General features: G+C 36.9%; 1 protein-coding gene across 1 annotated transcript; it reads left to right on the forward strand.

Annotated features, from left to right (window-relative positions):
* Positions 1 to 3,020: 3,020 nt before the first annotated feature.
* On the forward strand, positions 3,021 to 5,709 carry LOC103411067 (large ribosomal subunit protein bL21c). Its single transcript, XM_008349722.4, has 5 exons — positions 3,021 to 3,583; positions 3,812 to 3,892; positions 4,699 to 4,800; positions 4,937 to 5,011; positions 5,546 to 5,709. The coding sequence occupies exons 1-5, from the start codon at positions 3,248 to 3,250 to the stop codon at positions 5,615 to 5,617; spliced, it is 666 nt and encodes a 221-aa protein (XP_008347944.3). The 5' UTR covers positions 3,021 to 3,247; the 3' UTR covers positions 5,618 to 5,709.
* The last annotated feature ends 8,429 nt before the right edge of the window (positions 5,710 to 14,138 follow it).

Below are 14,138 nucleotides of genomic sequence, written 5' to 3' on the forward strand. Positions count from 1 at the left end.
AAAAAAAATCCTCCTTTCCCTAAGGATCCTAGAAATTCTGTGATCGTGATCGTTCATCGTATATCATGCGGTTAAAAATCATTTCAAAATTTAAATTTTAAAATTAAATATAAATATTACTTAACGAAAACTGACTGTACGATATACAATGAACGATTATGATCACAAGATCCTTGGAATCCCTGTAAAAAGATCTAGCGATAATTTTTTCTTTTTTGCAATGTTAATATCAATTTTCTTTAAATAATAAATTATCATATAATTTAATGTTTTAATTACAATTAGGTTTTTTTTGTCCAAGGTAGGCAAATAAACAGGCTACCAGAGATTTTTCAGTATGATCGTCACACGGAATTGTACATCACGTATTGTTATATAAATTGTGGGATGTGTGTTAAAAAGTTAATAACTTAAAAAATAAAATTTTTCACTATTTACATAAAAATATATGGTATACCACCCATATTCCCGTCATAATTAAAAATTTCTCCGGACTAAGAGAGAGAAAGAGACTGACGAGTGACGACTCTTCTGTTGACAACTCGATGGATTTAGAGACTGACGTTGGTTGGGTGGGTGCGTAATGCGCACGCTCTTTGTAAATTGTTTCATACGGAAAAAAAAAAAAAAAAAAATATATAGTCACGGGTGATGGAGGAAGGAATTCAAGGTACCCTGAAATCCCAACAACAGTTGGTACAACTTGTACCCCCTGCTGTCTCTTTCCCCATCGCTTTCAACTTTTTATTTCATATTCAACCTTCTTTTTCCGAGCAAGTGGTTGCTTTTTGCTTTTTTTTTTTCCTAAGAGAATACCATGATCTTCTTCTTTGATGGGCCTAGTCCGACATTGGTGGGGAATAGAAGGAAGTTGATTAGTTGGTTTACGTTTTGTGTTCAATTTTTTATTTAAATAAATGATATTATTTACATTAAAATGATAGAAAGTGGATTAAGTCTTACAATGAACTAGTAATAATAATAATGTGATTCAAATTCACCGTTGACAAAAATCGAATTTAAAACTTCTCACCTTAAAAGAACTTATTTTCTTATAATAATAAGTGAATAAGAATATCACTAAACCTAAGTAGCTGTTCAAATTTATTTTAGTATAAAGTATCGTTAGTATTAAAAGAACTTGTTTTCTTATTATTGATTATTCTTAATTCTCTATTCTTTCTTTTTGTCTTTTGATTTGAGAATATACTAAATTTATTAATTCCCTTTACAGGGTTTGGGATCTATTTAATTGAGATTTTGAGAGATTTTAATTATTTTTACAAATTCAGGAGTATTTAATTAGGTTTTAAGGGATTATCAAAGAGTCTAAAAGTGTTTTTAAATAAGTTTATAATATTTCAGATGTATTAATTAAAAATTGATTTTAAAGGATTTCTAAAAGTTGGAAAATTAGAGATATTTCGTAGTATATTTTAAGCATTCTCAAATTTCATACAAATTTCATCTCTTCCATGAGAATTTGAGAGCACTCACTCAAATTTTACATAAAATCTCTACAAATCAATTAAACTCCATCAAAATCTTTTAATTTATAAATGCGGTAAAGTCTCTTAAAATTCCAATTGAATACACCCCCGTTTAAGAGGGATGCTATTCTTTTGAAATATATAAGATCCTACTACACATTAGTAACACAGAAGGTGCTATTGATATGCATATGTTTGGTTCCCGATGATCTTTTGTTATTCTTGGCGTGAAACATTGCTGCAGAACTGTCACACAAACTTCATGAAAAATGATAGTTCCTATATATGTACTACAAAATACGTAGCCATTAATTTGCTAACAACGTTTGAGATTGTTGAGCCCAAAACCGATTAAAATCGGGACATGTTTCCCACTTTTGCTTCAACCGGGCTATTATAACCGGCAAAGCCACCGCAGCATTTTCCCTTAACACATCTAGCACCTCAAGCCCCATGTCATCGTATAATCGCTCAATGCATCTCAGATTCATCGCTGTGAAGTGATCTTCAAGACGGATTTGATGAACTGTTCCGTTGTTGATCTTGTCCAGTAACTGTTCTGCACGTTTACTGGTTGATTTCACCGTCTCCAAAAACATGTCAAGCTCATACATGTCGTCTTCATAGCGAAAAAGGCTTTGTTCATACTCTGATCTGGGCACAGAAGTGGAAGTAGTACTAGTAACGCATAGTACGCAACTGTTGTTGAGTACTTGAGACTCAAGCCCTCTTCTTCTGGAATCACAATGTGGTGATGAGGAATTCTTTGGCAGCAAGCAATAGCTTGGCGTGCAGTTTCGTTTATCTTTTACCGTTGTTGTTCGTCCAGGGTAACTGTGATAATCTTGACGAAGAGGGGGCAGAAAGCGAGTGAGATCTTCTAGTAAATCTGGGTGGTCTTTGAAAAGAGCTGCAACCTTGTGGTAAATTACTTCAGTAGCCTCGCGGTCATCGTCGCTAGATTCACAACTACTAGTACTACAACTAGCGTTTCGTTTTCGTTTGGATGACCGGCTGACCATTCTATAACTAGCCATAACGTTTATAAAAGACTCATAAACATTAATACCATCATCTCGGCCTTCGCCTAGCAGTCTGGTCTTGACCTTGTTGACGAAATCAATGGCTTTTCGGAAGGCAAGAGGAGGATGAGGGCGGGGTTGAGAGGTAATTTGATGTTCCTTGGGCAAGAAGGCATTGAAACCTAAGAGTAGATGAGGGTGGCCTTGGAAGAGTTGTTTGACGGCGCGAGTGAGAGCGTCGGTGTCAGTTTTTTGGGTCCGGAAGTCTTGGAGGAGCTGAACAAAGTGGTGGAAGTTTTCGATCTTGTCTTGCTTTGCAAATACCTCCTTCACCTCCCTTAGATATGCCAACGATTCGCTTTTTGTTGGTTTCATCTTTTTCGTGTCGTCGTCTGCTTCTTCTTGTTGCTTGGTTTTCTGAAGGCAATCTCAAAGGAATTACAGAAGGAACATAAACGATGAGAGGAGAGGGGAGTATTTATAAGTAGGGGATGTAATGCCTTTCCGTGTTTCAAAAGGATTCCTACCGCACGGTGGGAAACATTAACAAATTTGTTTTTATTATAAATTTGCTGGGAGGGCAAAATTGGGTTTTCGGCTTTGCAGATGCAGGGTACAAGTAACAAATTACTGGGTCGAAATAGAATCCCCCAACGGATAGGATAAGTCTGGCTGGTGAGTCGGAGACGCAGAGTGCGAGTAGTGAGGGAGCTCTGAAAAGAAACGACGGCAACAATGGCGGCCTCTACAACTGCAACTCTTTCGTTATGCTCTTCGTTCGCAACCCATTGCAAAATCTCGCAAAATCTTCAAACTCCATCAACCCATTTCAGCTTTCCGTCGCTCTCTTTGTCTTCTTCCCACAAGCTGTCTTCTTGCTCTTCACGGCGACCCACGTTCCCGCTTCTGACCAAGTCGTCGGAGTCGGATTCCGCCGTGGTCGTCGAGGCCGAGTTTCAAGCTCCCGAGCCGGAGGCTGGACCGGATGATTCGGAGCCGGCGGCCTTGCAAGTAGTGGAAACCCTTTCGTCGGAGGCCCCAAAACGCGAGCAGCTGTTCGCTGTTGTTATGGTATGTATTCAATTTTACTTCTTTGATTGAATTTGTGATTGAATGCTGCCAAATTTCGTTTTTGGTCGTTAATTTGGTGGTTTAGTGGTGATTACCAGTTTACCCAGGTGATATTTTGATTTGTAATAACATTTAAGAGCAAAAATTGAAGTTGGGGTTCTCTAATCAGCTCGAAAGTTGTTAATCTTATGACTGCCGACTGGGTTGCTTGTGTATGATGTCTAATAGATCGGTGGGCGCCAGTACATTGTCATTCCTGGACGATTTATCTATACTCAGCGGCTGAAAGGCGCTAATGTCAACGACAAGGTATTATATTCTTCGCATTCTTCGCTATCCGTTACTTGAAATTCTTGTCGTTGATGCTCCATTTCGGCTTTAGTTTTCGTTGTATGGATTCATCAAGCCGCTAATTGTAGTTCTAGTGCAAGGCCTAGTTTTAGTTGTATTTTTATGCATCACTGTTACGAGAATCGCTCGAGTGGAATGGTCTTGTTGAAGTTCATATGCTTTTACTTCTTGGGTTGGATGAGAAACATTCCATTTCCAGCGATAGGCCTCCAATGTTAGATTCATCAGTTGAGTTAACCTGTGATATTAGGTGATTCCCTGCTAATCTTACAGCACATCATGAAATTTAGAAATCATTGTTAGAACAAAATGTGGTTTGGAAATGCTGCAATAAGTCGTTTCAAGATAAATTGGTGATATGATGCATGCAAACGTCGTTTCAAGACAAATTGTAATAATATTCTTGGTTTTGCTGGTTATGAAGGAATTTTTTTGTAATAATATTCTTGGGATTCTGATTTCAAATTATCAATCACTTCTTGAATAAGAGTTTAGTTTTTGTCCAAGCCAAGCGGTTCCTCACCTACGTCCCTTTCAGCATCTATGTACTTTTAACTCTATATAAATGTACTCTTGCTGTACTAGACTTCATGAAAAATTGGAGAATACTGTGTCTTGTCGTCTCTAATTTAGCCTTTAAAGGCTTTGAAATCATTTATTCTCTCTATTTATAAAATCAGTGAATGTTATCAGTATTGGATCTTTTATTTTCTAAGAAGTTACTGTTGCTTTGTCCTCAAGGTGTTTAATTTGATCCTATGCAGATTGTGCTCAACAAAGTGTTGCTGGTGGGGACTAAAACAAGTACGTACATTGGAAAACCAGTGGTGACAAATGCCGCTGTACACGCTGTCGTTGAAGAGCAGGTAATTCATTATGCTATAATGAATCTTTCCCCTTCACCATTGTAAAGAATGTCAATATAATTGTGAATTTGTTTGCGTTTCATTAGTATCTTTTTAATATTTTCTATGTCTTATTGTTGCGTATATCATTGTGCAGGGACTTAATGACAAAGTGGTTGTCTTCAAGTATAAAAAGAAGAAAAATTATAGGAGAAACATCGGTCACCGACAGGTATTACCCTCATTTCTTTGTGAACCAACGAGAACAGTTGATTTTATTCACAAGTGCAATGACTTATTTTTGTGCTATCTGTTTAGTTACTCCAGTTGACTTGATTTCATATATTGAAACTAGGAACTAAGTTAGAAACTAAGTTAATATGATGGTAGAAACTAAGTTAGTGCATACAGCTATATGCGTCATGCATTTTACGGCAATGAGGCTTGAGGCTTTGGGAATGCTGTACTGTCCTGACAAGGTTTTCTGGGATAATTTATGCATGAAATGAAGAAACATATGTATCTTTGTAGTACAAGGTATTGAATCTTGTAGAATCATCACATGTAATTTGCCGGTGTCCCAACCAAACTCAATTGTTTCGATTTATCACTGTTGATAGGACGCAGGGGTAGCAATATTTCCTTATAGTTTTCTGCATAAACTTCATCTAATGTCCCCGGGAGTTTGGTAATACACATCACTAAATCCTGAATTGCATATTGCTGTTATGATGATCTAGTTTTAACTCGTTTGTCATGCATCCAGCCCAATACGCGCATAAGGATAACAGCGGTCACGGGCTACCAAGACTATCCAGCAGTTACCCTTGAGTCGTAGGGTTGCATAGGGAGGTTTTAACATATGATTCGGGATTTGTTTTGTGCTTGTGAAATGTTTTGAAGTAATGAATCTTACATTTCGTTTTCTTAGATTTTGTTTCGGTTCTCAGTTTGTGTGTAAGCTGGTCTATGGATCAACATTCGTTTTTTGCCCCAAAACGCTCAGTTCCGTTGTCGATCATGTCGTTAGTTTCGCATGATTGCAAGGAACCCCTTACACAGGTTTGAAATCATCACAACCTTCAGCAATCTACACATTGCACCTCAATTAAAGCTAAAACGCCAGTACAAATTCATTATTATAAAATGTCGTATCTATTTCTAAAGTTCGCGAAGGAGGATTCGAATTTGGGTGCACATGAGTAGCATAAACGCTGGCACAACTAATGTATGCCTAAAATAATGCTACTTCAACCATGCACTCATTTGGGTGAAGAAGCATAAAAGTAGAAAACAACCAGATGATGCTTTACTGTAATGGCTGAAAGCAATCATGTCTATGCAATCTGTTGTGGGATCGATCATGATGCCCCTCCCCTAACAACTAATTATTTGCTACTTAGTGCTATGAGCTAGTAATATTTATCTTCACTTGTAAGTTAGAGGTTTTAGTTTGATTTTTGCGAAAGACAAATTTAAACTAAATTATTATAGTTAACCCATTGTGAACCTTAATTAACTCACGCACTCCCAATGTAAATAATACTGTATCTATAATAAATATTTAACATTTTTTAACGCTATCGAGAAAAACAACCCCTAAATATGATGGAAAGGAATCCTCTCCGGATCCCTTCCACTTGAGCCTCCTGACCAACAAATTTAGATTCTTGAAATTTGATCCAACTGCTAAAGTATTATAACTTTTAATGAGACCTCCTATTTTTAATTGTTGAATCAAATTTCAAATATCCAGATTTGTTAATCAACCGGCATGCAAGGATTCATTTCCAAATATGATAACACCGCTTAACATAAAATTGTGCTCATGTGGGGGACCATAGCCCGCCAATTACATCAAGTCAGGCCGGCCCATGTCCGTGTACACCAGCCACGTCAGATGCCTTCATAAATACACCTGTCGCCTTTTTCTGCTGATGTCTAAAACCCTAAAGGTGCGTTTGTTGCAGTAGACTGTTTCGGACTGGACTAGCTTCAAGGATTAAGTTGGACTGACTTAAACTAGACTAAGCTAGATTAGCTTAGTGAAATGTTTGGTGCAGTGTCGGACTAAACTATGGACTAAATTATTTTTTGAATCCAAGTTAGTTTTTTATCACTTTTTTTAATTTACTTTTTCCTTCAAAACGAAAAACAAACAAATATTATGGTTATAAAATATTATTTTGTAGCTATTTAACTTTTAGAAACCTAATTAATGTTTCATCCAAAAGCCTGCGGAGGCTTTAAGAAGAGAACCAGATATTTTGCAAATCTCTCTCTTCCTCATCACTGCAAATCTCTCTCTGCCTCTTTATTCCTCTCACAAAATCCCTTGCAAATCTTAAAATCAAAGGTGAGAGATGGGGTTGAATCTACTTTCGGTTTTTGAGTCTTCTGGGTTTTTGGCTTTTTTGGCTTTTTTGGGTTTTCTGGTTTTCTCAGTTGAAATTTTGGGAGTTGGATATGGTATTGAAAAGGGAAAGGCTGCAGAAATCCATGAAATGGGTTTCTCAGAGAAAGATTTTCTGACCACAGATCCATGGTGGCTTCGTTGGAAGAGGAGTCTTATGGGAGAAAAATAGCAGTCGGGAGGGGGAAAGCAGAGAACTGATGAAGAGTGAAGCGGAAAGGGGTGAATGAGAGCTGGTCTTAGCAATCCGTCCAATTTTGGGGGGCCTCACTAAGACCACCTAGTGAGGCGTTTAGTCTAGGCAAGTCCCATTTAGTCTCATTAAACACTGTCCCGACTGCTAACAAACATGGGATTTCACTCACTGTTAATCCTAGCCAGTCCAGTGACACTTAGTGAGGATAAACAAACGCCCCCTAATAGGAAAGAGTAAGACTATCATGTCTTTATATCATATTTTCATATCATCTTAGGTGACATTTAATGTGGACAGTCGCATAATTTGAATTAATTAGATTTTTAAATTTAGTTCATTATTTAATACATTAATAATTAAGAAAAATTAGTTAATTAAATGATAATTATGGTATACGATGAGTCATTCTCCTTTGTTTTCTTGGGTTTTGTAAAATTTTTAAATGATATAGATGTCCACATCAGATACCACAAAGATGGTATAGAAATATGATATAAAAACATAATATGATAATATGATATGAGTAGCATTGCTCATTAGAAATACGCATTCGCACCCAAAATCCATAAACCCTTCCCTCCTCACCCAAATTTTTAAGAATGGCTGCCGGTTTCGTATTCAAGCCCTTAGGCGACGAGGAATTTTTCGACGCCGATGAACAACAACCGTAGGAGGATGAGGTAGACGAACAGGAAGAAGACGAAAAAGCCCTAAAACCCTCGCGAGCTTCTGGTCACTCTGAGTACCCGTGGGACTTTGCTTCATACTCCGAAACAGTCGCCCAAGAATATGCTCGCCGGAGCACCACCTCCGTCGATTTCAAGATCTCCAAAGCCCTGCAGCAGCGCCCACGACAATGCTAGCTCTGAATCCGAACCCGAATTCGACAAACAGGTCTGTTTCTTGTTGATTGTACTCAATTTTTCATTCAATCAATTCAATTTGTATGAAATTATTTAAATTAAGCGTTATTGGTGTTGGTAATTTAGGAAGATTAGAAGCCGGGGTGTGTCAAGAATACATTTGCGATGACCATTAAAAATGCCCTCAAAATTTGGGGGGGGGGAGCGTGTTGTGATTACATAAATTTAGTTTCAACTAGAAGCCGGGGTGTGTCAAGAATACATTTGCGATGACCATTAAAAATGCCCTCAAAATTTTGGGGGGGGGGGGGGCGTGTTGTGATTACATAAATTTAGTTTCAACCAGAAGCCGGGGTGTGTCAAGAATACATTTGCGATGACCATTAAAAATGCCCTCAAAATTTTTTGGGGGGGGGGGGCGTTTTGTGATTACATAAATTTAGTTTCAACCATATAATGGATGTTCGAAGTCTAATTGAGCTTCTCAACCAAGAAAGGCAATATTTGGTTCCATTTTCATATGGTAAGCGATCTCAAGAAGTTTAACTTGCCTTATACCCACTCTTTGATTTAATGGAGAAAATCTAAACCTTATTGTTTCTCCATTGATTCTCAAACAAAAAGTTAAAAATGAAGCTGGTCATTCCAATTGTAATTGGGCTAAAATGTTCTTCACTTTTTTTTTTTAAAGCTTTTTAATAAAGAAGATATTGTTTGTATGGTCAGAGGTTTTTAGTTCTTTTAGAGCAACTCCAGTAATTGCTAGCTCGCGAGCCCAAAGTGGATTTGACGTAGGGCTGATGTCATCCAAGCGTCAGCCCAATTTTTTATTTTTTTCTGTCAGACGCGTGCACCTCACCTGCTCGTGGGGGCGCGTCACCTGACACTGTTTCAGTCCCTAGGGCCTGTGGTGCAGTTTCAAAAAGTTACCGTTGGGAAGCCACGTGGCTTCCCATAGTCCGTTGGATCTCAACAGCTATATAATGTGAACCGTCCGATTTGCAATGGTAAAAAAAAATAAAAAAATCTTATTTAATATCAACCATTGGATCTGAGATCAACGGTTGATATTATTCTCCTTTATAAAAAAAATAGTTTTAAAATTAAGAAAAGTTACCGTTGTGCCACGTGACACAATTTGGAGTGTTGGAATTCAATTTTTTTAATCTAACGGCAGAGATTAATTAGTTGAATAAAAAATTTTAAAAATTGTAAAAAATCCGAAAAAAATATTTGTTTTCACTTTTCTATAAATACATTCTCATTATCATCTACCTTTCATCACAATTTCATATTTTCTCAACTACTTTCAATCACATTCCTATCTTTCTCTCCAAGTTTCAATCCAATTTTTTTCAACAAAATGACTAGTGACGCAGGTACGAATTTGTCGCTTCTCGAAAATACAAACAAAATTATTTTGTATTATTTTATAAATAAAAAAATACTTATTGCCTATTGCTAGGGCTATTGATGCGTAACGGTGGATACGCAAAAGACGGTTACTATTCATTAAAGGCAGTTATTGTTCACTTGGTGGATTGAATAGAGAATTGCCTGGGGAGAGGACTCCCACGCTGGAACTGCTCTTAATGAACAATAACTAACTGCCTTTTGCATCTCCAGCGTGGGAGCCCTCCTCCTGACAATATGCAATAAAATATTAGTATTTTATTTATTTATAAAATAATATAAAATAATTTTATTTGTAATTTCAGATAAGATTTTTAATCGTTCTCGTTGCGCCACGTGTCATAATCCGAAAAAGACAATTATTGGTGATGGATTTTTGAAAAAGACAATTATTGTTGAAAAAAATTGGATTGAAACTCTGAGAGAAAGATAGGAATTTGATTGAAAGTAGTTGAGAAAATATGAAATTGTGTGATAATGAGAAGGTATTTATAGAAAAGTACAAATAATTTTTTAAAAAAATTTTCGGATTTTTTACAATTTTTTTTAAATTTTTTATTGAACTAATTAATATCTGTCGTTGGATTTAAAAAAATTGAATTCCAACATTCCAGATTCTGCTACGTGTCACAACGGTAACTTTTTTTAAATTTTAAAACTATTTTTTCTTTTATTTATTTATTTATAAAGCAGAATAATATCAACCGTCGATCTCAGATCCAACGGTTGATATTAAATAAGTTTATTTTTATTTTTATTACCGTTGCAAATCAGACGGTCCATTTTAAAGAGTCGTTGAGATCGAACGGACCGTGGGAAGCCACGTGGCTTTCCAATGGTAACTGAGGCAGATTGTATCGCGGGCCCCTGGGGTCTAAAATCTGTCGGCTAACGCGCCCCCACGCGCGGGTAAGGCGCACGCGCCTGACAAAAAAAAATTTAAAAATGGGACTGAAGCCAGGCTGACATCAGCCCCGCGTCAGGTCCACCTCGGGCTCACGGGCTGACGATTCTTCACAGGCCTGTTGCTCGGGCTTGCTCAGTCCCTCGGGCTCCCCACGCTTGAGGGCTTTAGCTGGGCTATCATGCCCTATTTGGTCCACTGTCCCCCGAGCAGCAACCCACAGTGGAGTTACTCCTAATAGGAGTGAGAAGAACTTAAGCTGCCGTAGATCTACACTGTAATCCTATTTTCTTTAGGATGACTTGTTTTGTTTCCTATTTTCTCATAATTGGGGCTTCAAAAGTAAAGCCATGGTCTCAAAATTCTTATTTCTGTTCACAAGCATCCAATGAAAGTGACAAGCACCCCAGTGCCCAACAAGCTGAAGATTTAAAACTGATATCGTGTTTACCAAACGGGAAAGGAGTAGGGGGAAACGGAATTGCACTCATTTGGAAGGATTCCAACGTTTAATAACACATAGGGAATATAAAAAAACGTGGGGTCCACCTAAAATCTGGAATTGAATTCCAGAATTACCCAGAATTGAATTACCCAGATGGAGATAGTATTTGGATTCCGGGGAAAAGCCTCCATCTGGAATCAAATGTTTCTTTCCAAAATACCCTTCCATCTTGTGGTTATCCTCCGCCATCCTCTCCAGCAGCCCTATGTAGCAACTTTCTATTGTCTTTCACAATCCTTTCACTGAATCCAACCTCAACAAGAAGTTATAAGGCCTCAATTCGTCCATTTTGCCTAACCTAATCTCCAATTGTTTTGAACTAGCTTTGTAATCGATTTGCGCTAGACCATGATTTGCCGACAAGACCGTTTCGCGTTGGACCATGACTTGCCGATCTATGGACGATGGCTATGGGGGTAAGTGGGGTGGAGGGCAAGGAAAAGCGGGGATGAGGGAGGGTTGTTGCGGCTGGGAAAAGGATGAGAAGGGTGGTGTGGGGAAGACAGACAATGGGTTTTTTTTTGTGGTGGGGAAGACAGCAAATGTAGATAAAATGGTATATAAAAATATTTGTGGTGGGGAATATAGCAAATGTAGATAAAATGGTATATAAAATTATTTTTATATAGATAAATTTTGGTATATAAAATTAGTTTGATTAATTTTTTTTTAATAATAAATTAGTTTGATTAATTAGTATAAAAATAATTTATTTATATAAAGGCAATTTAGTAATCAAGCTAGTTTTAATTCCGATTCCAGTGAATTAGTAAACAACTTATATGGAACCAACTTCATTCCTCTCCGATTCTAGACAGTTTTAGTAAACAATTTCAACAGGAATCTAATTCTGCTTCCACCTCAATTCAATTCCTCTCGATCCAATTACAGATTAGTAAACACGCAGCGGAAGAAAAGAGGAGGCAGGAACGTGAGGGGATAATAATCCTGCATTTTCTTTTTCAAATTTTTATTATAATTTATTCGGGTCAAGTCAAGTGTGTGACATGACAGTATTTGGAGCAGAAAAATTTGCCTCGAAAGAAGCGTCCAAAATTGGAAGCAGCTAGGGAAATTTTAGAGGTGGAAAATCGAAATGAAAAGATGGATGTACGTCTCTCTCGTTCTCTCTCTGTGTATATATATTTATGGACTTTGGATAAACTTTTTGGGCTAATTAGAATTGCCTAAGTGTTCAGGTTTTTGTCATCTTAGTTTTGATTCTTATATGTGTGACCAAGGCTTGCAGTCTTGTATCCCTGTAGCCGGATTAGGGCATAAGATCAAATATTTAAAATGTTTAGTTATGTTGATGCACAAAACCGGAGGTCTTGGAACAACGTAAATCCGACCGTGAATCTGCAAGAAAGTAAAGAACACAAGATGTATAGTGGTTCACCCCAAAGTTTGGGTTACGTCCACATTGATATTTGTATTTCTCTGACTATATGTATGGATTACAAGGGTGAGGGGTAGTCCCCCAGAGAAAGAGAGTTTGAGAGGGCTCTCTGTTTGTGAGCATGAGAGCTTAAGAGAGATAAGCTTTGTGAGGGTGAGGAGGCCATTTTATAGAATAAGGGCTCCTCCCCTTTTTACATATTTGCCTTTTCTTTATTACATAATTACATTTGAGTCATCCGAGTATTTATACGAGGTCTAAATACGAAGGCCCTAAATATGGTACAAACAAGTTAAATATTTTATTAATGTTTTTAGAGTGGAATACTATGCATAAACAGAAAAGGTATTGATGAATATTTAAACTAACCTAAATAATAGATTAATTTAAATCAAATTAAACTCGCAAGCGCAATAATCAATTGTAGTAATATATGTAAATACAAGGTTGATCGCACAAGGATTGCTTTAATACCAATTTAACCGATTAATCACACTAGATTTAATTAAACAAACAAAGTATATATTGAATTGAATAATTGATTAAGGCTACAATTAACAAGAAAAAGGAAAGACAATTAATTAAGATAAACACACGACACAAGAAGAAATTAAGAAACAATGGAATTCTAAGGTTATGAATCCACCACCAACAATCCTATTTACTTTTCCTAGAGCCAACTACTATCCAATTACCATGCCAATGTTAAAGGTTGTTCTTTCTAAGGTATGAATTAATCCGTGGTCAGAAATCAACTCTTGTATCTCTACATGATAATTATATCCTATTGGTTAGGCATACAATTAAACACATAAAAATCCATTAAGCATAGAAGAATCATGCCAACCAAGTAGGACTAGCTTGATATTGGTCATCCTCACTAGTTTGTCTACTCTTCTTAATCTTAGTTCCAATAAACCTAATTAATTGGTCATCCTCATAGATTTATCTAAATATCTAGATGCAAAATTCCTAAAGATGATCAATCATTAGAAATCCGAATCTAGAATAAAATACCCACAAAGATTAAGAATATAACATGGCATATAATCGGATAATAATTAACAAATTACTTCGCAAATATTCATGTCATGGCTTCATCATAAACCTTAGAAAATAACTTAGTTACACATAGAAATAACAATAAAAGAAAGATAGAGCCCGGAATCTATGGCAAAGCACTTCCCTAAACTCTTCTTCACAAATTGTGGAGATGGTGAATAGTGTAGTGGTGTGTGTGATATGGGTTATGTAGGGTGCATGGGTGGATGGATATCTTAGAGAGAGCTTAGGGCACCTTATTTATGCTAGAAAAACCCTAAAAGGTATGGGAGAAACTCCTAAATAAAACAAACTCCTAAACAATTAATGACACAAATTAGGAAAGAATCCTTCTTGACTTGGGAAACACGTCATCTGTCTTGCACGCCAATATTTGGGTCGATTTATCTTTTGGAAAATTATGTACAAACATGGGAAACATTGTGGATGCAAATTTTCCCCTCCTCGATCTTGGACGATTTTGCACCTAAAAAACAACTAGCACCTTAGGTTAAGGCCAAAAGCCTCACGCACCCACGATGAATGGGGGGGGGCTTTGGCCGAAAAATCTTCGATGCCAAAGTTAGAAATTTTAGAGAGAAATAGTGTTTAGAGTATTTGGGAT

This window comes from Malus domestica, chromosome 08, assembly GCF_042453785.1.
Source record: "Malus domestica chromosome 08, GDT2T_hap1".
NCBI lineage: Eukaryota > Viridiplantae > Streptophyta > Magnoliopsida > Rosales > Rosaceae > Malus > Malus domestica.